This window comes from Symphalangus syndactylus, chromosome 1 (assembly GCF_028878055.3).
Source record: "Symphalangus syndactylus isolate Jambi chromosome 1, NHGRI_mSymSyn1-v2.1_pri, whole genome shotgun sequence".
Lineage (NCBI taxonomy): Eukaryota > Metazoa > Chordata > Mammalia > Primates > Hylobatidae > Symphalangus > Symphalangus syndactylus.
The window spans coordinates 93,861,228-93,887,959 of NC_072423.2; the positions used below are offsets into that span (position 1 = coordinate 93,861,228).

Below are 26,732 nucleotides of genomic sequence, written 5' to 3' on the forward strand. Positions count from 1 at the left end.
CTTATAATGCGCCACAGATCGTCCTGAAGGCAATTCTGATGCACGTCAGAGGACCAGGCCCTAAGAAGAACTGCGTTAGAGGCATGGTACAGAATAGTGTACATGCATTTAATCCTCGTAGCCCCCCTGTGAAGTATGTACCCCAATTTTAGGAATGGGATAAACTGAGCCACTGCCCAGGTCTCGAGACAGTGGCAGGATCCCAGGAACACTCTACTCTGGCCTCACGTCCCGCATACGTCCATTGCATCTGGGCACATATTCCGTGGGCCGCTTGCCTGCGGGAGTGCAGGTTGGGGAGCCACTACCCGTCCCCCTTCTGGGACAGCAGCAACCCCAGGCAGTTCCACAAAATGCTTCCACCCAGGAAACTGGGGGAATTCAGGGCTCTCTCGGAACCTTTGCACCCGGGGAAGATAGGTGCGGGGGAACTCTAGTCTCGAAAGGACCTAGGGCTGCAGGGGGACGTTTCATCTGAAGGACTGCCTCGTTTCAACAACAACTTTATGGCTCCCGGAAGTGCCTCCTCCCCGCCCCCTTCCTTCCCAGCCTCACGCCCGTGGGCTGCAGTTGGAACGATGGCGGCGGCAGCTGCCGCTGGGGCAAGCCCGGGGTCTGGACCTGGGGACTCCCCAGAAGGGCCTGACGGGGAGGCTCCGGAGCGTCGGCGGAAGGCGCATGGGATGCTGAAGCTTTACTACGGCCTCTCGGAAGGGGAGGCAGCGGGACGCCCCGCGGGGCCCGACCCCCTGGACCCGATTGATCTGAACGGGGCGCACTTCGACCCGGAAGTTTACCTAGACAAGGTGTGTGTGCGGGGGGTGGGGGGTGCGGTGAGGGGGGAAGGGAACCAGGCCCCTGCTATATTGCTCCCCCAGATCATGCCTCCGACTTTTTGTGAGGTTGAGGGGAGCAGGGGTTCATAAGAGGACGAGCCTCGGCCAGGGAGTACGAGCAGCTCAGGCGTCTGAGGGGATGTGAGTAGGACTGGACTGGCCTAAGGTGATGCGGCATCTGAGGTCTCCTGGGCTGATGTGATAGGCCCGGGATTGGGGGCGTGGCCCAAGCGTTGACAGGCGCGGGGCTGGGCATAGGCCGAGCCCCAGGATTTCAAATGCTGACAAACACTAAACAGGGTTGAACCTAGTAACCCCTGAGCTAGGCCACTTAGGGCCCCATGCCTGGGATTCCTGACAGCCGGCGGGGATTTGCGGGGTGGGTGGGGATCAGAGATGTCTTGCACTGAAAGCCTATCAACTGCAGGCAAGGCTGGGGGACATGAATGCCTCCTGACCGGAACACTAACCACCCAACTTCTTCAGCTGCGTAGAGAGTGCCCTCTGGCCCAGCTGATGGACAGTGAGACGGACATGGTGCGGCAGATCCGGGCTCTAGACAGCGACATGCAGACCCTGGTCTATGAGAACTACAACAAGTTCATCTCAGCCACAGGTGATCCCCACGGGGACACACCCTCCAAAGTCTCAGAGCCCCCATTCTCCCACCTGTGTTGGGAAAACCAGCAAGGGATTTAGAGGGGGGAGACTCAGATTCCAGTCTTGCCCTGACATTATTCCATTCTCACCTCCTTTCCTTTGAGCCTTCGTTGTCAGACTACTATAGAGATAATAGCTGCTCTCAGAGGGTTGTCTTAAGTACCAAAGGAGAGAAAAGACAAAAGAAGATTATTTGTTTATTTTTTAGAGGCAATGTCTTGTTCTGTCTCCCAGGCTGGAGGGCAGTAGCATGATCATGGCTCACTGCAGCCTCGACATCCCGGGCTCATGTGATCCTTCTGGATCCTCCCAGAGCACTGGGATTACGGGTGTGAGTCCCTGGCCCAGCCCAAAATGAAATTTTAAAATGAAATGTATTTATCTGGGCCGGGCGCGGTGGCTCACGCTTGTAATCCCAGCACTTTGGGAGGCCGAGGCGGGCGGATCACGAGGTCAGGAGATCGAGACCACGGTGAAACCCCGTCTCTACTAAAAAAAAAAAATACAAAAAAAAATTAGCCGGGCGTGGTGGCGGGCGCCTGTAGTCCCAGCTACTCGGAGAGGCTGAGGCAGGAGAATGGCGTGAACCCGGGAGGCGGAGCTTGCAGTGAGCCGAGATTGCGCCACTGCACTCCAACCTGGGCGACAGAGCGAGACTCCGTCTCAAAAAAAAAAAAAAAAAAAAAAGAAATGTATTTATCTGAAGCACTTAAAAGGCCAGGTATGGTGGCTCATGCCTGTAATCCCAGCACTTTGGGAGGCTGAAGTGGGAGGATCACTTGAGCCTAAGAGTTTAAGATTGACCTGGGAAATATAGTGGGACTCCATCTCTACAAAAAAATAAAAAATAAAAATTAGCCGGACATGATGGCGTATGCCTGTAGTCCCAGCTACTCAGGAGACTGAGGAGGGAGGATCACATGAGCCTGGGAGGTGGAGGCTGCAGTGAGCTGTGCTTGTACCACTCCACTTCAACTTGGGCAACAGAGCAAGACAAGACCCTGTCTCAAAAAAAAGAAAGTATCTGTCTGAAGAATAATCTCTGACAGTAGGCTGGGCGCAGTGGCTCATGCCTGTAATCCCAGCACTTTGGGAGGCCGAGGCAGGTGGATCACCTGAGGTCAGGAGTTTGAGACCAGCCTGGCCAATATGGTGAAACCCTCTCTCTACTAAAAATAAAAAAATTAGCTGGGTGTGATGGCAGGCACCTGTAATCCCAGCTACTCGGGAGGCTGAGGTGGGAGAATCGCTTGAACCTGGGAGGCGGAGGCTGCGGTGAGCCAAGATCACATCACTGCACTCCAGCCTAGGCAGCAGAGCAAGACTGTCTGAAAGAAAAATAATAATAAGAAGAAGAATCCCTGACACCAAGGAAACCTCAGTAAGGTGTAGTTTCTCTTATTATTGATAGCTTTCTTTTCTGCTCCAGAGAAGAAAAGGTGGTCTTGTCCCTCCCTTTCTTTCTTTCTCCCTTCCCTCCTTAACTAAGCAAAGAGAGAAGATGTATGATATTAAGGGGCACAAAGATCATGTTGAGGCTTTTTTTTTCTTCTGTCCTCTTTATTCTCCAGTGCCAGGCAGTGTTCCGCTATTTTCCACACTAGCTTCTGTGCTGTTCTGAGGAGATGTACTACTCAGACTTTTGTAGTAATTGTACACCCATGTGTAGTAAGTCCAGGAGCCAGATCCAAAGGGTTTACCTGCAGCCTGTGGAATGTTCTGGGAGCATATGTGGGGTTGCATTCTGATGTCTGTTACTCTCATGTCACAGTGGTGGGTGTGGTAACCTATACACATTGTTCTTTTATCTGATTTGAAGCAGATTCCATGAGTAGGCACCCTTCTGTTAGCTAATACGAGCATCAAAATGGCAAGAAATCATAGTTTCTCTGCTGGGATATTTCTCACAGGAATTTAGTAAGATTACATTTTCCATTTGTTGGAATGTGTATAATAATATTTTGAGACTTAGCTCTTTTTGTACATCTCACAAAAGGAACAAACATTTGGAAAAGTGCGAGGATAACCAGGAGCATTGATGTCTTAGAAGCTTAAGTGATGGGCCGGGCATGGGGTTCTCACCCGTGATCCCAGCACTTTGGGAGGCTGAGGTGGGTGGATCACTTGAGGCTAGGAGTTCAAGACCAGCCTGGCCAACATGGTGAAACCCTGTCTCTACTAAAAATACAAAAATTAGCTGGGCAAGGTGGTGCGTGCCTGTAGTCCAAGCTACTTGTGAGGCTGAGGCAGGAGAATCGCTTGAACCCAGGAGGTGGAGGTTGCGTGAGGAAGGTGGTTCAAGACATGGATTTGATAGACTTGGGCGAGAAACTCAGGAAAGTAATGTAGCATGGAGTGTGTGTTGACTGGGCAAGAGAGAGAGAAAAATGAGAAAGGAACTAGGTCCTCAGGAAGGAGGGGGGAGGGTGGAACAGAGCAGGGATGGAGGCGTCGGCCTCAGCAAAGGGCCGGGAGCTCATCTGTGGTAGCAGGAGGGGAAGCAGGATGTGGGCAGAGCCAGGCAGGTAGTAGATGTGCAGTTTAACTAGAAACCTTCCAGAATGTGTTAGGGATTTGGCTTTTATCCACAGAGAGCTAAAACAAATGAGTGATGTGCTCAGATTTCTGGTTTGAATAGATTCCTCCAGCTGCACTGGCAGGAATGGATGGGGCTGAGCCCAGTGGCTCATGCCTGTAATCCCTGCACTTTGGAAGGCTGAGGTGGGAGGATCACTTGAGCCCAGGAGTTTGAGACTAGCCTGGGCAACATAGTGAGACCCGATATCTAGAAAAAAGAAAATAGCTGGGTATGGTGGCACACACTTGTTAGATTAAACCCAGCTACTTGGGGAGGCTAAAGTGGGTGGATCACATGAGCCCAGGAGTTGGAGATTGCAGTGAGCTATAATCTCACCATTGCACTCTAGCCTGGGTGACAGAGCAAGACCTAGTCTCAAAAGAAAAAAAAAATAAAGGCCAGGTGTGTGGCTCATGCCTATAATCCTAGCACTCTGGGAGGCCGAGACGGGTGGATCACTTAAAGTCAGGCGTTTGAGACAGGGCTGGCCAACATGGTGAAACCCCATCTCTACTAAAAATACAACAAATTAGCCAGGTGTAGTGGCAGACACCTGTAATCCCAGCTACTTGGGAGGCTGAGGCAGGAGAATTGCTTGAACCCGGGAGGCGGAGGTTGCAGTGAGCCGAGATTGTGACATTGCACTCCAGCCCGGGCAACAAGAGTGAAATTCCATCTCAAAAAAAAAAAAAAGGGCGGGGGGGCCGGGCACGGTGGCTCACGCCTGTAATCCCAGCACTTTGGGAGGCCGAGGCGGGTGGATCACGAGGTCAGGAGATCGAGACCATCCTGGCTAACATGGTAAAACCTTGTCTCTACTGAAAATACAAAAAATTAGCTGGGCGTGGTGGCGGGCGCCTGTAGTCCCAGCTACCCAGGAGGCTGAGGCAGGAGAATGGCGTGAAACTGGGAGGCGGAACTTGCAGTGAGCCGAGATCGGGCCACTGCACTCCAACCTGGGTGACACAGCGAGACACTGTCTCAAAAAAAAAAAAAGGAATGGGTTGGAGAGGTGGCAGGAGCGAGGCCATCATATCAATAGTTGGGCCAGAGATTCTGAGATTTGACACCAAGATGATAATGGTGAAATTGGACAGTGATAAGCAGACTGGGATATGGACACCTCTGGTATTGAGGAACTCTGGATGTAAAGAATGACCCCTGGCTTTCAGCTTAAGCACTGAATGGTGGATATAGCAGCAAACAAGACAACATTAAGCTGTCACAGAACATACATTCTAGAGAAAGAGACGGTTAATAAACAGACTTATGAAACAACCTATGCCGAGGCCCTGGGAAAGCTCTCCTGTGCAGGAAGAACAGGAACATTGGGAATGAAGCGAGCAGGGCTAGACCATAAACCAGGGGTTGTCAAACTTTTTTTCTGAAAAGGACAAAAAAGTATTTTAGGCTTTATGGACTATCTGGTCTCTTGCAGCTACTCGCCTCTGCCATTGTAGCCTGAAAGCATCATAGCCAGTATGCAAATGAAAGAACATGGCTGTATTCCAGTAAGATTTCATTTACAAATGTGGGCGGTGAGGTTCTGGAGTGACATCAGCAAAAATGCTGGAGTAAATACATTAAATATTTTTATCCTCCATAAAAGCAATGAAAAAAATTACGCTGGGGCCAGTGGCTCACACCTGTAATCCTAGCACTTTGGGAGGCCGAGGCGGTGGATCACCTGAGGTCAGGAGTTCAAGACCAGCCTGGCCAACAAGGTGAAAACCCATCTCTACTAAAAATACAAAAATTAGCCAGGCATGGTGGCGGGTGCCTGTAGTCCCAGGTACTCAGGGAGGCTGAGGCAGGAGAATTGCTTGAACCTGGGAAGCAGAGGTTACAGTGAGCCAAGATCGAGCCACTACACTCCAGCCTGGGTGACAGAGGGAGACTCCATCTCAAAAACAAAAGACAAACAAAAAAATAGCCGGTTGTGGTGGTGGGCACCTGTAATCCCAGCTACTCGGGAGACTGAGGCAGGAGAGAATCGCTTGAACCTGGGAGGTGGAGATTGCAGTGAACTAAGATCACACCATTGTACTCCAGCCTGGGTGACAGAGTGAGACTCATTCTCAAAAGAAAAAAAAAAAAAAAAGCCATGAAAAATCTAGCCAGAATAGTCAGAAACAACTTTTTCCGAACTCCAGAAATTAACCAAGGTTTGCAGCAAGCAATCCAGGGAACATTTATTTAAGAAAAACTGCTGAATCTTGGTAAGAATAGTGAACCCTGTGGTGTTTGAACTTGCCCTAGCCCCACCGCTTGCTCTCCAACTCAGCTGTAGCCTTAAAAAATAACAGGTCAGGCCAGGTGTGGTGGCTCATGCCTGTAATCCCAGCACTTTGGGAGGCCAAGGTGGGCAGATCATGAGGTCAGCAGTTCGAGACCAGCCTGACCAACATGGTGAAACCCCGTCTCTACTAAAAATACAAAAATTAGTTGGGCGTGGTGGCAGGTGCCTGTAACCCCAGCTCCTCAGGAGGCCAAGGCAGGATAATTGCTTGAACCCAAGAGGCAGAGGTTGCAGTGAGCCGAGATCACACCACTGCCCTCCAGCCTGGGCGACAGAGCGAGACTCCGTCTCAGTAAAGAAAATAAATAAATAAAGAAAATACAGCTCATGGCTGGGTGCAGTGGCTCACGCCTTGTTATCCCAGCACTTTGGGAGGCCGAGTCGGGCAGATCACTTGAGGTCAGGAGTTCGAGACTGGCCTGGCCAATATGGTGAAACCCTGTCTCTACTAAAAATGCAAAAATTAGTCGGGCATGGTGATGGATGCCTGTAATCCCAGCTACTCGGGAGGCTGAGGCAAAGAATTGCTTGAACCCAGGAGGTGAAGGTTGCAGTGAGCCGAGATCGCGCCACTGCACTCCAGCCTGGGCGACAGAGCGAGACTCCATCTCAAAAAACAAACAAACACAGCACATATTGCTGGTACTGGGTGGAATAGAGCAGAGCAAGGGCTCTTTCAAAGCCTCATGCCCAAAGATGTTCATCATTTGACCTGTCCAGTGGTTTTTTGAGATATTCCACACCACAGACTTGTCTTTATTTGACTGACTTAGAGGATACCCTATGCTAAAAGCCTTTCACGGGGGCTTTTTGTTTGTTTTTGAGACAGGGTCTTGGTCTGTCACCCAGGCTGGAGTGCAGTGCTGCGATCATGGGTCACTGCAGGCTCAACCTTCTGGGCTCAAGCCATCCCCCCACCTCAGCCTCCTGAGTAGCTGGGACCACAGGGCACGCCACTACGCCTGGCTAATTTCGTTTGTTTATTTTTAGAGAAGAAGTCTCACTATGTTGCTCAGGCTGGTCTTGAACTCCTGGGCTCAAGCAGTTCTCCCACCTCAGCCTCCCAAAGTGCTGGGATTATAGGTGTGAGCCACCATGCCTGGCCACCAGGGCTTTTTAATTGTCAAAATAATCATAGGCCAATGTTGTGACTGCCCCAGTTGCTGGATAATAGTTGGTACAGACATAGACTAACCACAAAGCCTTAATGGAAAGCCGAGGAATGAGATACCCACAGTGGCTCTGACAAGCTCTGACGTATTCCCGGGAATCTTGAAGGCCACATGCATTTGTAGGGCTGTATGTTTGCTCAGGAAAGACCTGAGAATGCCCTAAGCTCTCATGCCTGGCTCATCTTGAGGCATTTCTGCACAAGCAGGTAGTGAAGGCTAAGGCCAAGTTAGAGACTGTCTGGCTGAGTGTTTTAGATGTGCCAAAACACGCACACAGAGCTCCTCAGCAAAGACAGAGAGAATTATTGGTTCCAGGCATTTAATTTTTAATTTTAATTAATTAATTTATTTTTGAGACGGAGTTTTGCTCTTGTCTTCCAGGCTGGAGTGCAGTGGTGCGATCTCGGCTCGCTGCAACCTCTGCCCTCTGGGTTCAAGTGATTCTCCTGCCTCAGCCTCCCAAGTAGCCAGGATTACAGTGCACACCACCATACCTGGCCGGTTCCAGGCATTTAAGGAAATTGCTGCTCAATTATTAGCTGACCACCAAGCTGGCCAAGTAAAGATTTTAGTGACTATATACAACAAAGAGCACAAACTATAGCCAGGCGCGGTGGCTTATGCCTGTAATCCCAGCACTTTGGGAGGCTGAGTCGGGCGGATCACGAGGTCAGGAGATCGAGACCATCCTGGCTAACACGGTGAAACCCTGTCTCTACTAAAAATACAAAAAATTAGCCGGGCGTAGTGGTGGGCACCTATAGTCCCAGATACTTGGGTGGCTGAGGCAGGAGAATGGCCTGAACCAGGGAGGCGGAGCTTGCAGTAAGGGGAAATCGCACTACTGCACTCCAGCCTGGACGACAGAACGAGACTCTGTCTCAAAAAAAAAGAACACAAACTATATAGTATTTGCTCAGCAACTAATTAGTTCAGGCTTAGTAACTCAGAAAACTCAATAAACAAACAAACAGCAACTACAACAAGCAGCAACAATGAACCCGAGGAGGGAAGATAATCTGATTTCCAGAGTTTCCATAATATATTTTATTTTATTTTGTTATTTTATGTTATTTTATTTTATTTATTTTTTTGAGATGCAGTCTTGCACTGTTGCCCGGGCTGGTGTGCAGTGGCATGATCTTGGCCCACTGCAACCTCCACCTCCCAGGTTCAAGCGATTTTCCTGCCTCAGCCTCCCAAGTAGCTGGGATTATAGGCACCCACCACCACGCCTGGCTAATTTTTTTGTTGTTGTTGTATTTTTAGTAGAGATGGGGTTTTACTATGTTGGCCAGGCTGGTCTCAAACTGCTGACCTTGTGATCCGCCTGCCTCAGCCTCCCAAAGTGGTGGGATTACAGGTGTGAGCCACCGCACCCAGCCAGTATATTTTATATGGTTAGTTTTGAACAAAAATTGATGACACATGCAAAGAGACAAGAAAGCATGGTCCATTCACAGGAAAAATACCCCAGTAATCAATAGAATTGGGTTTACTGCTCAAAGGCTTAAATCTGTTATTTTAAGTATGTTCACAGAGCTAAAGGAAACAATGTCTAAAGAACTAAATGAGGCCAGGCACAGTGGCTCATGCGTGTAATCCCAGCACTTTGAGAGGCTAAGGTGGGAGGACTGCTTGAGCCCAGGAGTTCAAGACCAGCCTGGGTAACATAATAAGACCCCCATCTCTACAAAAAATCTTTTTTTTTTTTTTTTTGAGACAGGGTCTTGCTCTGTTGCCCAGGCGCGATCTCTGCACACTGCAACATCTGCCTCCCGGGCTCAAGTGATTCTCCTGGCTCAGCCTCCTGGGTAGCTGAGATTAAAGGCATGTGCTACCAGGACCAGCTAATTTTTGTATTTTTAGTAGAGATGGGATTTCACCACGTTTGGCCAGGCTGGTCTTGAACTCCTGACCTCAAGTGATCTGCCCACCTTAGCCGCCCAAAGTGCTGGGATTATAGATGTGAGCCATTGCGCCTGGCCTCTACAAAAAAAAATCTTTAAAAATTAGCTTGTGTGGTGGCATGCACCTGTGGTCCTAGCTACCTAGGAGTCTGAGGTGGGAGAATTGCTTGCTTGAGTCCAGGAGGTTAGATTGCCGTGAGATGTGATCATGCCACTGCACTCCAGCCTGGGGTGACAGAGTGAGACCCTGTCTCAAAAAAAAAAAAAAAAAAAAAAAGAAACTAAGAAAACAGTTCCATTTACAGTAATATCAACAATAAAATATTTAGGAATATATTTAATAAAAGAAGTAAAGGTATTTTCGGTATTTTGTATACTGAAAGCTATAAAACGTTACTGAAAGAAGTTAAAGGAAGCTGGGCGTGGTGGCTCACACTTGTAATCCCAGCACTTTGGGAGGCCGAGGCAGATGGATCACGAGGTCAGGAGATCGAGACCATCCTGGCTAACATGGTGAAAACCAGTCTCTACTAAAAATACAAAAAATTAGCCAGGTGTCGTGGTGGGCACCTGTAGTCCCACCTACTCAGGAGGCTGAGGCAGGAGAATGGCGTGAACCCGGGAGGCAGAGCTTGCAATGAGCTAAGATCACGCCACTGCAGTCCAGCTTGGGCGACACAGCAAGACTCCATCTCAAAACAACAACAAAAAAAGAAGTTAAAGGAGACCTAAATAAATGAAGACATTCCATGTTCATTGATCAGAGAACTTTATGTTTTAACTTACTATTTAAGATGGCAGTACTTCCCAAATTGATTCAATGTCTTCCCTATCACTTTTCCAACTGACTTTTTTTTTTTTTTTTTTTTTGCAGAAATTGACAAACAGCATAAAATTGTATGAGGAATTGCAGGAGACCCAGAATTTCCCAAATAACCTTGTAAAAGAAGAACAAAGTTGGAAGACTCACACTTCCAAGTTTTTTGTTTTTTTGTTTTTTTTTGGAGATGGAGTTTGTTCTCATTTTGTGGCCCAGGCTAGAATGCAGTGGCATGATCACAGTTCACTGTAATCTTGGCCTTCCAGGCTCATGATCCTCCCACCTCAGCCTCCTGAATAGCTGGGACCACAGGTGTGTGTCACCGCACCTGACTAATTAAAAAAATTTTTTTGGGGCTAGGCGTGGTGGGTCATTCCTGTAATCCCAGCACTTTGGGAGGCTGAGGTGGGTGGATCACTTGAGGTCAGGAGTTCGGGACCAGCCTTGCCAACATGGTGAAACCTCATCTCTACTAAAAATACAAAAATTAGCTGGGTGTGATGGCACACGCCTGTAATTCCAGCTACTTGGGAGGCTGAGGCATGAGAATCGCTTGAACCAGGGAGGCAGAGTTTGCAGTTAGCTGAGATCGTGCCACTGCACTCCAGCCTGGGTGATGGAGTGAGACTCTGTCTCAAAAAAAAAAAAAAAAAAAAAATTTGTAGAGACAGGATCTCCCTTTGTTGCCCGGGTTGGTCTTGAACTCCTGGGCTCAAGTGATCCTCCTGCTTTGGTTTCCCAAAGTGCTGGGATTATAGGTGTGAGCCACTGTACCTAGCCACACTTCCAAGCTTTAAAACTTAGTATAAATCTACAATAACTAAGGTGGTGTAATATTGGCATAGGATAGATATCTAGATCAACTGAATAGAATTGAGAGTCCAGAACAAACCCATGTATCTGTAGTCAACTGATTTTTTTCCTGCAAGCTCATCCTTAAGGTCAACTGATTTTTAATAAGGATGCCAAGGTCATTGAATGGGGAGAATAATCTTTTCAACACATGGTGGAGTACAGGGACAACTGGATATCCCCAGGCAAAAGAATGAAGTTGAAGGCGGGGTACAGCGGCTCATGCTTGTAATCCCAGTGCTTTGGGAGGCCGAGGTGAGAGGATCACTTGAGTTCAGGGAGTTCAAGACCAGCCTGGGCAACATAGTGAATCCTCAATCTCTACAAACAATTTTTAAAAAAAGTTAGCCCTATAGTCCCATCTATTCGAGTGGCTGAGGTGGGAGGATTGCTTGAACCTGAGAGGTTAAGGCTGCAGCTGCATTACAGCCTGGGTGAGAGAGCAAAACTCTGTCTCAAGCAAAAACAAAAAAATAAGAGTGAAGTTGGATCCCTACCTCACATCACATACAAAAATTAATTCAAAATGAATCATAGACCTACACATAAGAGCTAAAATTATAAAACTTTTTTTTTTTTTGAGATGGAGTTTTGCTCTTGTTGCCCAGGCTTAAGTGCAATGGCGCGATCTCTGCTCACCGTAACCTCTGCCTCCTGGGTTCAAGCAATTCTCCTGCCTTAGCCTCCCAAGTAGCTAGGATTATAGGTATGCACCACCATGCCCAGCTAATTTTGTATTTTTAGTAGAGACAGAATTTCTCCATGTTGGTCAGGCTGGTCTCGAACTCCAGACCTTAAGTGATCTGCCCGCCTTGGCCTCCCAAAGTGCTGGGATTACAGGCATGAGCCACCACGCATGGCCTATACAACTCTTAGAAGAAAACATAGGTGTAAATTTTTATGACCTTGGATTATGCAGCAGTTTCTTAGGGATGACACCCAAAGTACAAATAACCAAAGATAAAAATAGATATATTGGACTTCAACAAAATTTAAGTCTTGTTCTGTAAGGACCCTATCAAGAAAGTAAAAGGATCCTGGGCAACATGGCAAAACCTCATCTCTACCAAAAATACAAAAAATAGCCAGGGATGGTGGTGTACACCTGTAGTCCCAGCTACTTGGGAGGCTGAGGTGGGAAGATTACTTGAGCCCAGGAGGTTGATGCTGCAGTGAACTGAGATTGTGCCACTGCACTCCAGCCTGAGTGGCAGAGCGAGACCCTATTTCAAAAAATAACAATAAAAAAAATAAGGCCGGGCCCGGTGGCTCCCGCCTATAATCCCAGCACTTTTGGAGCCTGAGGCAGGCAGATCACCTGAGGTCAGGAGTTCAAGACCAGCCTGGCCAATATGGTGAAACCCCATCTCTACTAAAAATACAAAAATTAGTCAGGCGTGGTGGCAGGCACCTGTAGTCCCAGCTACTCAGGAGGCTGAGGCAGGAGAATCACTTGAACCCAGGAGGCGGAGGTTGCAGTGAGTCGAGATCATGCCACTGCACTCCAGCCTGGGCAACAGAGCGAGACTCCGTCTCAAAAATAATAATAATAAAATAAAAAATAATAAAAGGACAGCCCACAGAATGGGAGAAAATATTTGCAAGTTATTTATCTAATAAAAATCTAGTGTTCAGAACACATAAAGAGCATTTTTTTAGCTCAGGGCTAAAAAAACCTTAATTTAAAATGGGCAAAGGATTTGAATAGACACTTCTCCAGAGAATACAAGTGGCCAAAAAGCACATATAAATATGCTCAACATCATTAGGTCTTAGGGAAATGCAAATCCAAACCACAAAATGCTGCACCCAGTGTGGAAGACAGTTTGACCATTCTTCAAAACCACATATAAGGTTACCATATGATCTGGCAATTTTACTCCTAGGAATATACCAAAGAGAATTGAAAACATGTTCACACAAAAACATATACACAAGTGTTCATAGCAGCGTTTTTTTTTTATTGTTTTTTTTTGAGATGGAGTCTAGCTCTGTCACCCAGGCTAGAGTGCAGTGGTGCCATCTTGGCTCACTGTAACCTCTGCCTCCCCAGTTCAAGCCATTCTCCTGCCTCAGCCTCCTGAGTAGCTGGAATTATAGGTGTGCACCACCACACTCACCTAATTTTTTTTTTTTTTTTTGTATATTTACTAGAGACGGGATTTCACCTGTTGGCCAGGCTGATCTTTGAACTCCTCACCTCAAGTGATCCGCTTGCCTCGGCCTCCCAAAGTACTGGGATTACAGGCATGAGCCACCATGCCTGGCCAATAGCAGCACTTTTTATAATAGCCACAAAGTGGAAGCAATCCAAATGGCCATCAATTGATGAATGAATATAAACAAATAACCACACAGTGGAATATTATTCAGCCATAAAAATAGATATGACATACTGACACAGGCTACAACATAGATTAACCTTGGAAACATGCTAATGTTTCGTATGCCTATGATTCCATTTCTGTTAAATGTATTCTGTAGAGAATAGACAAATCCATACAGACAGAAACTAGATTAATGGTTGCCAAGTTCTAGGAGTGGGGGAATAAGGAATGACTGCCAAGGGTTACAGGGTTTATTTAGGGGATGATGAAATGTTCTGGAATTACATAGTGAGGTTGTTTGTACAACCTTGTGAATATATTAAACAAAAACCACTAAATTGGTATGTCAATTATATCCCAATTAAAAAGAAAACCAGGCATTGAGCCAGATTTGGCCCGCAGGCTGTAGTTTGCCAACCTCTCACCTAGACATTGAGTTTCATTATGTAATAATGCATTTACTTGTGTCAAAATTAGAAAGATCTCAAACATTATACAGGGAAAAGCCTCTTCTAATCCAGGCAAAGACAAAGCAGTCTTTGACAGTACATTTCACTGAAAATTAACAGAGGCCAGGTGTGGTGGCTCATGCCTATAATCCCAGCGCTTGTGAGGCAGAGGCAGGCAGATTGCTTGAGCTCAGGAGTTCGAGACCATCCTGGCCAACAGGTTATACCGGTCTCTACAAAAAATACAAACATTAGCTGGGTGTGGTATCGTGTCCCTGTAGTCCCAGCTGCTCAGGAAGCTGAGGTGGAAGGCTTGTACCTGGGAGGCAGAGGTTGCAGTGAGCCAAGATTGTGTCACTGCACTCCAGCCTGGGTGACAGAGCCAGACCCTGTCTCAAAAAAAAAAAAAAAAAGAAAATTATCAGACATACAGAAAAGTGCACATAAGTGGACAGCTCCATGGATTTCACAAAGGGAACACAGTCACATAATCAGCATCCAGGTCGGGAAACAGCATAACCAGCAAAGCCCCCTGAGCCTCCTACCAGTTACCACCCAGTCTGCTCCCAAGGTAGCCAACATCCTTGCATCCAGAAGGTTTTCACTCTCCCTGGTTGCAAACTGCTTTTCTTAAGAAGCTTTTTTTTTTTTTTTTTTTTGGAGACACAGTCTTGCTCAGTCACCCAGGCTGGAGTGCGGTGGCCCAGTCTCGGCTCACTGCAACCTCCACCTCCAGGGTTCAAGTGATTCTCCTGTCTTAGGCGCCCAAGTACCTGGGATTACAGGCACCTGCCACCACACTTGGCTAATTATTGTATTTTTAGTAGAGACGGGATTTCACCATGTTGGCCAGGCTGGTGACCTCAGGTGAGCCACCTGCCTTGGCCTCCCAAAGTGCTGGGGTTACAGGCGTGAGCCACCGTGCCCAGTCTGCTTTTCTTAACAAGCTTGAAATGCAGACATAAACAGTGTAGTCTTTATGACTGAATGGTATGGATGCTTTTCACTGTTGTTTTTAGATACGGTACAACTTTTATCTCCAGATTAATGGCTCCATGGCTAGGAAGGCAGCGACAATGACAGCACACAGCAGTGTTGGGTTTTCTTTTACTCTATTTTCCTAACAACTTAGTGTCTGGATTTTACCCTTTAGAAATTGGATTCAAGCTTCCTTCTTGAGGTAGCCCCTAAGTGTCATGGGCTCAAACATCCACTACCAAAAGAGTCTGCTCTTTTCATGGTAGCTTTTGGCAGACCTGGAAGGAGATTTTGTCATATGGCCTGTAAACAAAACCAGTAATTCACTGGGTGAAGATCAAATGCCTCATCAACTGCCAAACCTCTGTCTGTCTCCCTTAGATCAATAGCCCATGATCCCTTTACAAACCTCAGCCTCGGCTCTGCTTTTATTGTTTTTCACTGCATAGCGCTGCCTTTGCTATGTGTCCTTTAGTTCACCATCTATGAATTGGCAAGAAAAATTTTCCTGCCAGGCACAGTGGCTCACTCCTGTGCTCCCAGCACTTTGGGAGGCTGAAGTGGGAGCATTGCATGAGCCCAGAAGTTTGAGACCAGCCTGGGCAACATAGAGAGACCCCATCTTTACACAAAATTTAAACAAAAATTAAAAAATTAGCCGGGTGTGATGGCGCTTGTGTGTAGTCCCAGCTACTTCAGAAGCTAAGGTACGAGGATCGCTTGAGCCCCAGAGTTCAAGGCTGCAGTAAACTGTTTGCAACACTACATGCCATCTTGGCTCACTGTAACCACCTCCCCAGTTCAGGTGATTCTCCTGCCTTAGCCTCCTGAGTAGCTGGGATTATAAGTGTGCACCACCATGCCTGTAGACAGAGCAAGACCCTATCTCAAGCAAAGGAACCCCAAAAAATTATGATTTCCCAACAAAATGCAGGCAATGGTCCCTATGGTCCCAAAAGTAATATAGATGTTTCATATCATGTGATTTTATTCCTTAGTAACCTTCCTTTCTATGAAATCGTCTCTAAGAGGGCTAAATGATCCTTTCTTGTGGACTGTGTTGTTAAAATGAAAAGTCCATTTTGCTGATACATGATCTACTTTCCCATGCAATTTTTTAAAAAATCCCTTAATAGCTCTACAGATGTGAGCCCTGTAGATTCTTTGTCTCAGGCAGTTCTTTCTCTTGGATTTTCTCTAGTATTTTTTTCCTGCATTTTTTGTGTCTGTTTGTTCCTTGTCAAATTGACATCAATGCTTTTCTCCTTACTCACCCTTCCAGCTGTCTCCCCAAGTGGGGTAGATTCCCAATGTTGCTTGGAGAACATTCCCACAGTCCCAGAGCCACACACAGACCAGGTGTGGGTGTGTGAAGGCTCACAAGTGATTGTAGTTAGATATTTCCAGATTCTTCTTTATAAATGCTGATCAGTTTGCATAACCACCAGCAAAGAAGAGAATACCTCTTTCAATCTTTGACAATCTGAGAAGTGAAAAGTGGTATCTCTTATTGTTTATAGTAACGTTTACAGGTGGCTTTTTTTTTAGGGCTTTCTATTTATTCAATTATTATTATTTGAGACAGAGTCTTGCTCTATCACCCAGGTTAGAGTGCAGTGGCACAATCTCAGCTCACTGGAACTTCTGCCTCCAGGGTTCAAGTGATTCTCCTGCCTCAGCCTTCCCAGTGGCTAGGATTACAGGCACCTGCCACCATGCCCAACTACTTTTTGTATTTTTAGTAGAGATGCGGTTTTACCATGTTGGCCAGGCTGGTCTCAAACTCCTGACCTCAAGTGATCTGCCTGCCTCGGCCTCCCAAAGTGCTGAGATAACAAGCATGAGCCACCGCGGCCGGCCTATTTATTTGATTATGTCATCTGCAATTAGTGATACTTTTCCCTCCTTTCCAATTTGTATAGCTCCATAATACATCTCGTGACTCTAGCTGAGTTGGCTAGTGCCCCAGAACAATGCAGATAACATTGGCAATCAAGGTTGTCCTTGCTATGTTTTGACTTTAATTGGAGTGCTTCTAGCACTGCCTCGGTAAACATGATACTGAGTTCTGGAGGTTAGGGAAATATTTAGCTGCTCATATGTTATTGAGAGTTTTTTAAAAATCAAGAATAGATGTTGAAATATCTCATCTATTTTTTTTTTTTTTTTTTTTTTTTTGAGACAGAGTCTTTCTCTGTCCCCTAGGCTGGAGTGCAGTGGCGCGACCTCGGCTCACTGCACGCTCTGCCTCCCGGGCTCAGCCATTCTCCTGCCTCAGCCTCCCGAGTAGCTGGGACTACAGGCGCCCACCACCACGCCCGGCTAATTTTTTTTTTTTTTTTGAGACGGAGTCTTGCTCTGTCGCCCAGGCTGGAGTGCAGTGGCGCGATCTCGGCTCACTGCAAGCTCCGCCTCCCGGGTTCACGCCATTCTCCTGCCTCAGCCTCTCCGAGTAGCTGGGACTACAGGCGCCCGCCACCACGCCCGGCTAATTTTTTGTATTTTTAGTAGAGACGGGGTTTCACCGTGTTAGCCAGGATGGTCTTGATCTCCTGACCTCGTGATCCGCCCGCCTCAGCCTCCCAAAGTGCTGGGATTACAGGCTTGAGCCACTGCACCCGGCCGAAATATCTCATCTATTAACATCGCAAATTATTATGAGATCCTCTAATTTTGAGTCATCCTGGCATTCATGAAACAAAAACCCTTTTGTGTTTATCAATTATTATTTTAATATGCTGCTGGATTTTGTTTGCTTATTTATCTTTGCATCTCCATTTGTTTATTTAATTCATCCTTGCATCTCCATTCATAAGAGATATGAATGTGTATATGTGAGGTATTTCTATTATGTTTTCATAACAGTGTTACGTTTGTTCCATCAAGTTTGTGTAAGAGCTGTTCTCGTTTCTCTGCTGGGGCAGTGTTTACACAGAGAATTGGAAGGCGCTGTCCTTCAAGCTGCCGCAACACCCCTGGACATCTGGGCCAGATGCCTTTGTGTGGAGGGGAAAGGGGAGGAGGACCTTTCTTTCAGAACATTCTCTATTTTTTCTGTTTCTGTTTTCTTGTTTTTTGCAATCTATTTTGGTAAATCCTATTTTTGTAGCAAATTATCCATTTCTTCCATAGAATTCACCAAGCCCTTACCAATTTAGTGTTTTCTTGGTATTTTACCCATGCTGCAATTTCAGTTTTGATTTCCTTTTCTGACCTCATAATTGTTAACAACGAGGTTTTTTCGGCTGGGCACGGTGGCTCGCGCCTGTAATCCCAGCACTTTGGGAGGCTGAGGCGGGTGGATCACTTGAGGTCAGAGACCAGTCCGGCCAACATGGTGAAACCCTCTCTAAAAGTACAAAAATTAGCCATGCATGGTGGCATGCGCCTGTAATCCCAGCTACTCGGGCTGAGGCAGGAGAATCACTTGAACCCAGGAGGTGGAGGTTGCAGTGAGCTGAGATCACGCCACTGCACTGCAGCCTGGGCGACAGAGGGAGACCCTGTCTCAAAAAAAAAGAATGAGGTTTTTTTCTTTGTGACCTACCACATGGAAAGGTTTGTATATATTTTATGGCATTGTTTGGGAAAAATGCAAACTGTGTGCTTCCTATGCTCTCACATCACCACAATCATGACCTCAGGAGAGTTCTGTGACCAAATGTGTTGGGTTTCTTCCCCACACACCAAGCAGCAGACACCTGCTGGGTGTCCTCTGATTTAACACCAACACTATTTACCCAGAGATAGCATCAGATTCCATGAGTTGAGGGCTCAGTCCCCAAGTCTGCCTCCCGCTTTCAGGCACTAGCTGCAGGTCAGGGCCTCAGGCCTCCAGAATTTCTGACCAACTGGCTCCAGGTAAGGGTTTCCATAACTCCCTCTTTGGGCTCAGTTTGCTGGAGCGGCTCACAGAGCTCAGGATAACACATTTACCAGTTTATTACAAAGGATGTTACAAAGGGTACAGATGAAGAGGTGCATAGGGCAAGGCGTAGGAGAAGGAGCGTGGAGTTTCCATGCCCTCCCCGGACATGCCACCCTCCAGGAGCCTCCAGAGCTGAGATCGTGCCACTGCACTCCAGCCTGGGCGGCAGAGTGAGACTCTTTCTCAAACAAAACAAAACAAAAATATCTCCTGTTACAGATACACATTTCTGTCTTATCCTCTTCACCTTTCTTTATAAACATTGTTGGTATGTTCAATGGAATTAGGGAAATTGGTTGGGAAATGTTGGCAGTTGTTGGACAAGAGATGATAGTGGCTTAGAAAGAAAATGTTGCAGGTAGACTTTCCATGACTTGGTAATGGATTGATTACTAGGTATATTAATCCGGGTTCATACTGCTATAAAGAACTGCCCGAGACTGGGTAACTTATAAAGGAAAGAGGTTTAATTGATTCACAGTTCACAGCATGGCTGGGGAGGCCTCGGGAAACTTACAATCATGGCAGAAGGTGAAGGAGAAGCAAGGCGTCTTCTTCACAAGGCAGCAGGAAGGAGAAGTGCCAAGCGAAGCAGGGAGAGCCCCTTATAAAACCATCAGATCTCGCCAGGCGCGGTGGCTCACGCCTGTAATCCCAGCACTTTGTGAGGCCAAGGTGGGCGGATCATGAGGTCAGGAGATTGAGACCATCTTGTCTAACACGGTGAAACCCCATCTCTACTGAAAATACAAAAAATTAGCTGGGTGTGGTGGCGGGTGCCTGTAGTCCCAGCTACTCAGGAGACTGAGGCAGGAGAATGGTGTGAACCTGGGAGGCGGAGCTTGCAGTGAGCAGAGATTGCGCCACTGCACTCCAGCCTGGGCGACAAAGCGAGACTCTGTCTCAAAAAAAAAAAACCATCGGATCTCGTGAGAACTCACTATCACGAGAACAGCATGGGGGAACCGCCCCCGTGATTCAATTACCTGGTCTCTCCCTTGACACATGGGGATTATGGGGATTACAATTCAAGATGAAATTTGGTTGGGGACACAAAGCTTAACCATATCACTAGGTGAAAGATGGATAAGAATCAAAGATGACTTCCGAAAGGCCAAGAGTTTTGTTTTGGAGGTGTTACGTGTAAGCTCTTTGTGCACCATCCCCATCAAGGTGTTAAATAGGTCATTAGGCAGCGCTCTGGTCAGGACAGGAGTCAGAAGTGTCTCAGTCACCACAGCTGCAGGATTGGATGAGACTTCTCAGGAGAGGGAGAGCAGAAGTCGTAGACTGTGCACAGAAGTCTGTTTGCTTTGCAGATTTAGAGGGAGTTGATGTTTGCTTTTATTTTCTCCATGAAGTACGTGTATGAAGCAGGGTCCCAGTTGAGAGTTAGTGAGCATGTATTGGAAGTTTTGTTGGTTTTTGTTTGTTTTTGAACTTATTTTTATTTTTATTTATTTTTTATTTATTTTTTTGTTTTGTTTTGTTTTTTTTTTTGAGACAGAGTCTCGCTCTGTCGCCCAGGCTGGAGTGCAGTGGCGCAATCTCGGCTCACTGCAAGCTCCGCCTCCCGGGTTCACGCCATTCTCCTGCCTCAGCCTCTCCGAGTAGCTGGGACTACAGGCGCCCGCCACCACGCCTGGCTAATTTTTTTGTATTTTTAGTAGAGACGGGGTTTCACCATGGTCTCGATCTCCTGACCTCATGATCCGCCTGCCTCGGCCTCCCAAAGTGCTGGGATTACAAGCGTGAGCCACCGCGCCCGGCCTTTGTTTGTTTTTGAGATAGAGTCTTGCTCTGTTGTCCAGGCTGGAGTGCAGTGGGACGATCTCAGCTCACTGCACCCTCCGCCTCCCAGGTTCAAGTGATTCTCCTGCCTCAGCCACCCGAGTAGCTGGGATTACAGGCACACCATGACGCCTGGCTAATTTTTTATTTTTAGTAGAGTTGGGGTTTCGCCATGTTGGCCAGGCTGGTCTCAAACTCCTGACCTCAAGTGATCCACCTGCCTCAGCCTCCCAAAGTGCTGGGATTACAGGCATGAGCCACCGAGCCCAGCCTTGTATTGGAGTTTTGAGGGCTGAGGAGAAAATGTTACTTTGGAAAATGGGAAAATAGACCCACTAGAAGGTTTGGAAGGATGGCTGGGCAGTGTGGAGTGCCACTTTGGGACTTGAGGTCATAAAGTTTAAAGGGAGACCAGTTGGGGTGATTGGTTCAGGTGCCGGGGTAAGTGGCTCATTGGGCTTAACCTGCACTAGGGTTTTGTCTGACAAGTAATGGAGGTGGGTGGGGCAAGAGAGGCAAGGGGGCTTGCAAACGTGTGATGATGCTGATGGAGGACCCCAAATTCTGAGAGGAGTGAGGAGGGAAGGAAGTGAAGCCAGGAGGGGCATTGTGAACAGGGACCAAGTGCTGGGGTCAGTGTGTCCAGACTTCCTGCAGAGGCCAACGGATCGTCAGAGAGGGCAGAAAGGGCGAGTGTCCCAAATTACAAAGGCAGCGTGGCTTGAGGCTGGGATTTTAGAGGGGGCAGTCCTTGGTGATGGCAAGGAGAGGGTGGATCAGAAAAGGCAAACGCAAGAATAGGTGGAATTGGCCGGGCGTGGTGGCTCATGCCTGTAATCCCAGCACTTTGGGAGGCCGAGGCAGGCGGACTACAAGGTCAGGAGATCGAGACCATCCTGGCTAACACGGTGAAATCCCGTCTCTACTAAAAATACAAAAAATTAGCCGGGCCTGGTGGTGGGCGCCTGTAATCTCAGCTACTCGGGAGGCTGAGGCAGGAGAATGGTGTGAACCGAGGAGGCGGAGCTTGCAGTGAGCTGAGATGGCGCCATTGCACTCCAGCCTGGGTGACAGAGCCATACTCAGTCTCACAAAAAAAAAAAAAAAAAGAAAGAAAAGAATAGGTGGAATTGAGGCGGTCACCGAACAGTCAGGAACGTTGGAAGGCTCATCCACGTGGATGTGCACAAGGAGGTGACAGGAGGAGGACAAGAGGCAGTGATCAGGAACTGAGAGGAGTGTCAGAGGACAGTAGAGACAGCAAAGAGGAGTGTTGTGGCTTTGATGGCATAGTCTTCCGAGAAGCCGGGGTTTTGAAGAGAGGAGGTCTAGGCATGATTTAGAAGCATGAAGGGACCAGGCTCCCAGGCACCTGATGTGTGAAAGGAAGAACAGCCTCCCTAGGCAGGATTCTATCAGGACCAAAGGGAAAGGGCCCTTCAGAGAAGACGGCCCATGTTCCGGAAAGCACGTGAAAGGCTTTGGGAGGTCTGGAAAGGAGATGAGGGTGAACAAGAATGTATTGCCTGCTCCGGGCAGTGCTCTGGGCACGCAGATGCGCCTGGGAGCCAGCAGTCCCTGCCTTGGCTGCTTGTGGTCTGATGGAGCAATTCAGGCACAGTGGTGGCAGCTGGCTAAGCACCTGCGGCCTGCTTCGGATCTGGACTAATTCTGAGGGCCGGCTCTCCTGGGCACCAGGGCTAGGGGGTCACGGGGGGGTATGTGAGTGACGCCTGCTTTGGGAACATAAACCCCCTCCCCCGCCCCCATGTGCACTGTGACCCGCGCCCTCGCAGTCCTTTCTCTCGAATCATCCATGCGCCCCTGGAGCAAGCTGGGGCGTCTGTGAAGGGGTGGGTGAGAACGAGCTGAGGTAGCGCCTGCCCTGCAGTCACCTGCTCTCCCCTTTTCCCCGCCCCTGCCCTCCTAGACACCATCCGGAAGATGAAGAACGATTTCCGGAAGATGGAGGATGAGATGGACCGGCTGGCCACTAACATGGCAGTGATCACCGACTTCAGCGCGCGCATCAGTGCCACGCTGCAGGACCGCCACGAGCGCATCACCAAGCTGGCAGGTGGGCGCCGCCGGGCAGGGCCTGCAGTGGGCCTTTCCTGGGGCTCTGGGGCTAACGTCACCCTCCGTCCCCCAGGGGTCCACGCGCTGCTGCGGAAGCTGCAGTTCCTCTTTGAGCTGCCCTCGCGCCTCACCAAGTGCGTGGAACTGGGCGCCTACGGGCAGGCGGTGCGCTACCAGGGCCGCGCGCAGGCCGTGCTGCAGCAGTACCAACACCTGCCCTCGTTCCGCGCCATCCAGGACGACTGCCAGGTCATCACGGCCCGTCTGGCCCAGCAGCTGCGGCAGCGCTTCAGGTGTGGCCCCTCTGCCCTGACCCCAGCGCTCCCGCCAGCCCCGAGCCCCATCTGTGCCCAGCTCCTGGGCCCTCCTGGAGCTGTCGCCCTGCCCTGTGTGTGCTTTGCTTTCCTGCTCCTGCGCCATCCACCGGCAGCCCCGGCCCTACGCTTCACTACCTCTCCCTCGTGCAGGGAGGGCGGCTCAGGCGCCCCGGAGCAGGCAGAGTGCGTGGAGCTGCTGCTGGCCCTGGGCGAGCCTGCGGAGGAGCTGTGCGAGGAGTTCCTGGCGCACGCCCGCGGCCGGCTGGAGAAGGAGCTGAGAAGCCTGGAGGCCGAGCTGGGGCCCTCGCCTCCGGCTCCCGACGTGTTAGAGTTCACCGACCATGGAGGCAGTGGCTTCGTGGGCGGCCTCTGCCAGGTGGCGGCGGCCTACCAGGAGCTGTTTGCGGCCCAGGGCCCAGCAGGTGCCGAGAAGCTGGCGGCCTTCGCCCGGGAGCTGGGTAGCCGCTATTTTGCGCTGGTGGAGCGGCGGCTGGCGCAGGAGCAGGGTGGTGGTGACAACTCACTGCTGGTGCGGGCGCTGGACCGTTTCCACCGGCGCTTGCGGGCTCCCGGGGCCCTGCTGGCCGCTGCTGGGCTCGCAGACGCTGCCACGGAGATCGTGGAACGAGTGGCCCGCGAGCGCCTGGGCCACCACCTGCAGGGTCTCCGGGCGGCCTTCCTGGGCTGCCTGACTGACGTCCGCCAGGCGCTGGCAGCGCCTCGCGTGGCTGGGAAGGAGGGCCCTGGCCTGGCCGAGTTGCTGGCCAATGTGGCCAGCTCCATCCTGAGCCACATTAAGGCCTCTCTGGCAGCAGTGCACCTTTTCACCGCCAAAGAGGTGTCCTTCTCCAACAAGCCCTACTTCCGGGTACGCCTCCTCTTGGGTGTTCCTTGTTCAACCTGCTGGTTGACCCTCCAAAACCTTTTATACTAGTGCTTGGGAAACTGGGGAAACCAGGCACTCTGGGTGTGGTTTCAGGTTCTTATGCATGGTCTGGGGGGTGGGGAAGGCTTGGGGCATCTGCAGCTGGGCTGAGAAGCAGGGCATGGTGGGTTCCCCAGTGTTGGCTTTCTCTGCCCCCACTCAGGGAAGCTGCTCCGGGGTACTTAGAATGCAGGATGATGCTGTCCCTTGCAGAGGGGGCTGGGGCACTTAGAGCCCCAGCAGAGGGTCATTAACAGCCCTACCTGGAAGAGGGGACCTGCTGTGGACCTGGGCACCTTCTCCTTGCAGGGTGAGTTCTGCAGTCAGGGTGTCCGTGAGGGCCTCATCGTGGGCTTCATCCGCTCTATGTGCCAGACGGCTCAGAGCTTCTGCGACAGCCCTGGGGAGAAGGGGGGTGCCACACCACCTGCCCTGCTCCTGCTGCTCTCCCGCCTCTGCCTGGACTACGAGACGGCCACCATCTCCTACATACTTACTCTCACTGATGAACAGTTTCTGGTGCAGGTGAAGCACTAGCTCCTAGCGGGGCAGGGAATGGTGTTGCTGGGAATGCAGGTGGCTGGACAGTGCCCTCATGGCCAGACCCCAGACCAGCTGCCTGTGTGTACCCCAGCCTCCACCTTGCCCAATCTGTGCCCAGCTCCTGGTTGGCAGTGGCCCCTGAGCTGCCCCCCCATACCCACTCCCTCTGTCCTCTGCCTCGGCTCAGGATCAGTTCCCAGTGACGCCCGTGAGCACACTGTGTGCAGAGGCCAGGGAAACGGCGCGGCGGCTGCTGACCCACTACGTGAAGGTGCAGGGCCTGGTCATATCACAGATGCTGCGCAAGAGCGTGGAGACTCGCGACTGGCTCAGCACTCTGGAGCCCCGGAATGTGCGAGCCGTCATGAAGCGGGTGGTGGAGGATACCACCGCCATCGACGTGCAGGTGCTGCCCAGGCTGGCCCGGGGAGCCCTGACGCAGGCTGGGGGTGCTGTCCCTTCAAGAGGGGCTGGGCGGCAGAGGATCACTAGCAGTCCCTACCTGGAGGAGGGGACGTGCGTATCTGGGCTTCTCAGGGGGCCAGTTCTGTAGCCAGGGCGTCCGTGAGGGAACCCCAGGGGAGCAAGTCTCCAAGGATGAAGACGAAAGGGGCTGGGCAGTGCCTGTGTCCACGGTCTTGTTCCTCCTCAGCCCAGGATTATGACATCTTCGCCCCTATTTTACCTGTGGAGAAGCAGAGGCTCAGGGTTACCCAGGAAGTCAGGGCAGGGTTGGTGCTGGTGCTGAAGATTAGGCCTCAGACCAACTCTTGTATCCTGCCTTTGCCCCACTCCACTGGTTCTATAAATAGCGACCATGTACCTACTAAATAGCAGGCCCCGCGGTGATTACCCTGTGATCCTTGTAATGCTTGAGTAGCTGACTTAGGGCATCCTCAGCACCGATGGGCTTGGTGGTTTTCCCTGACTCGGGCCTCCCTGCAGTACCTCTTTTTACCACCAGGTGGGGCTCCTGTACGAAGAGGGTGTTCGCAAGGCCCAGAGCAGCGACTCCAGCAAGAGGACCTTCTCCGTGTACAGCAGCTCTCGGCAGCAGGGCCGCTACGCCCCCAGCTATACCCCCAGGTCTGGCTGGTCAGGGGAGCCCTAGGGGGAAGGGACAAAAGAGGGCGAAGGTGCAGGGCGGGCTCTGATTCCTTGTCTTCCCCAATCCAGTGCCCCGATGGACACCAACCTCTTGAGCAATATCCAGAAGCTATTCTCTGAACGTATTGATGTGTTCAGCCCTGTGGAGTTCAACAAGGTCCGACTTCCAACGTGACTCATACTTCCAGGGAGCCCGGGGAGGGTTGGCTGGAGCAGCCCCACACCTGCCCAAGGAGCCCCAGGACTCTGTGACCAACTGGGGGTGACCCTGACCCTCCGGTCTCTGTCTCTAGGGCTGTTTTTAGGTAGTACAGAGTGCCCTGCCCCCAAATCCCACAGCCCCTGTCCCAATCTTGGTGTGTGCCCAGCCTGAGTCTGGGTGCTGACCTGGGATTCCTCTTTGCCCTTGTCCTTATCCCCACAGTAGTCTTGGGCCCTCCCCAGGGTTTTCTGTTCACCCATGGTCCCTGCCCCACCTCACCCCAAGCTCAGGGATGCCTCTGATTGCTGGGCCCTACCTGTCCCCTGCCCTCCAGATGACGGCGCTAACATTGTATCCCTCCTCCCCTCTTATCTGGCCCCGGAGACTTTCTGCCTCATCCCAGCTACTTCCATCGTATGTCTCCCGGGCCCCTGCTTGGAACTTGGGTGCCCCCCCCAACACCTGCTGTCCCCAAGCTGCCTCCCTGTGTCCCTGCCTGCAGGTCTCGGTGCTGACTGGCATCATCAAGATCAGCCTGAAGACGCTGCTGGAGTGTGTGCGGCTGCGCACCTTTGGGCGCTTCGGGCTGCAGCAGGTGCAAGTGGACTGCCACTTTCTGCAGCTCTACCTGTGGCGTTTTGTGGCCGACGAAGAACTCGTGCACCTGCTGCTAGACGAAGTGGTGGCCTCGGCTGCCCTGCGCTGCCCAGACCCTGTGCCCATGGAGCCCAGTGTGGTCGAGGTCATCTGCGAGCGCGGCTAGGCGCAGCCGCTGCCATGCACCGGCCTGTCCCGGGACCCTATGGCACCCAGGCTCTGGTCTCGGTGGTCCTTCCCCGCAGGCAGGTGTCAGGACCCGCCTAATAAAAACATGTGTGGCCTCCTCCTCTCGCTTGCTGGGCAGGCCTTTCCGGGGGCGGGGTTTTGAAGCTGAGGCTTCTGAGGCGCCCGCATCGGGT

General features: G+C 50.2%; 1 protein-coding gene across 3 annotated transcripts; it reads left to right on the forward strand.

The window, feature by feature from the left end:
- Positions 1–258: 258 nt before the first annotated feature.
- VPS51 (VPS51 subunit of GARP complex) lies at positions 259–26,659 on the forward strand. 3 transcript variants are annotated; one of them, XM_055250774.2, is made up of 10 exons: positions 259–806; positions 1,323–1,452; positions 22,531–22,677; positions 22,753–22,972; positions 23,147–23,864; positions 24,231–24,446; positions 24,652–24,870; positions 25,429–25,550; positions 25,641–25,728; positions 26,276–26,659. In XM_055250774.2, the coding sequence occupies exons 1-10, from the start codon at positions 507–509 to the stop codon at positions 26,534–26,536; spliced, it is 2,421 nt and encodes an 806-aa protein (XP_055106749.1). In that variant the 5' UTR covers positions 259–506; the 3' UTR covers positions 26,537–26,659. The 3 variants fall into 3 exon arrangements, with proteins under 3 accessions (XP_055106749.1, XP_063499153.1, XP_055106831.1); XM_063643083.1 differs by lacking the exon at positions 1,323–1,452 and having other exon boundaries at positions 709–806; XM_055250856.2 differs by lacking the exons at positions 259–806; positions 1,323–1,452 and adding an exon at positions 2,626–3,413.
- Positions 26,660–26,732: the final 73 nt, after the last annotated feature.

Excerpts from the sequence above, each read along its gene's own strand:
- VPS51 (XM_055250774.2), top strand. The coding sequence starts at position 507 with ATGGCTCCCGGAAGTGCCTCCTCCCCGCCCCCTTCCTTCCCAGCCTCA. Across the intron at positions 807-1,322 it reads CGGAAGTTTACCTAGACAAG|CTGCGTAGAGAGTGCCCTCT; the intron begins GTGTGTGTGCGG and ends CAACTTCTTCAG. Across the intron at positions 23,865-24,230 it reads CCAACAAGCCCTACTTCCGG|GGTGAGTTCTGCAGTCAGGG; the intron begins GTACGCCTCCTC and ends TTCTCCTTGCAG.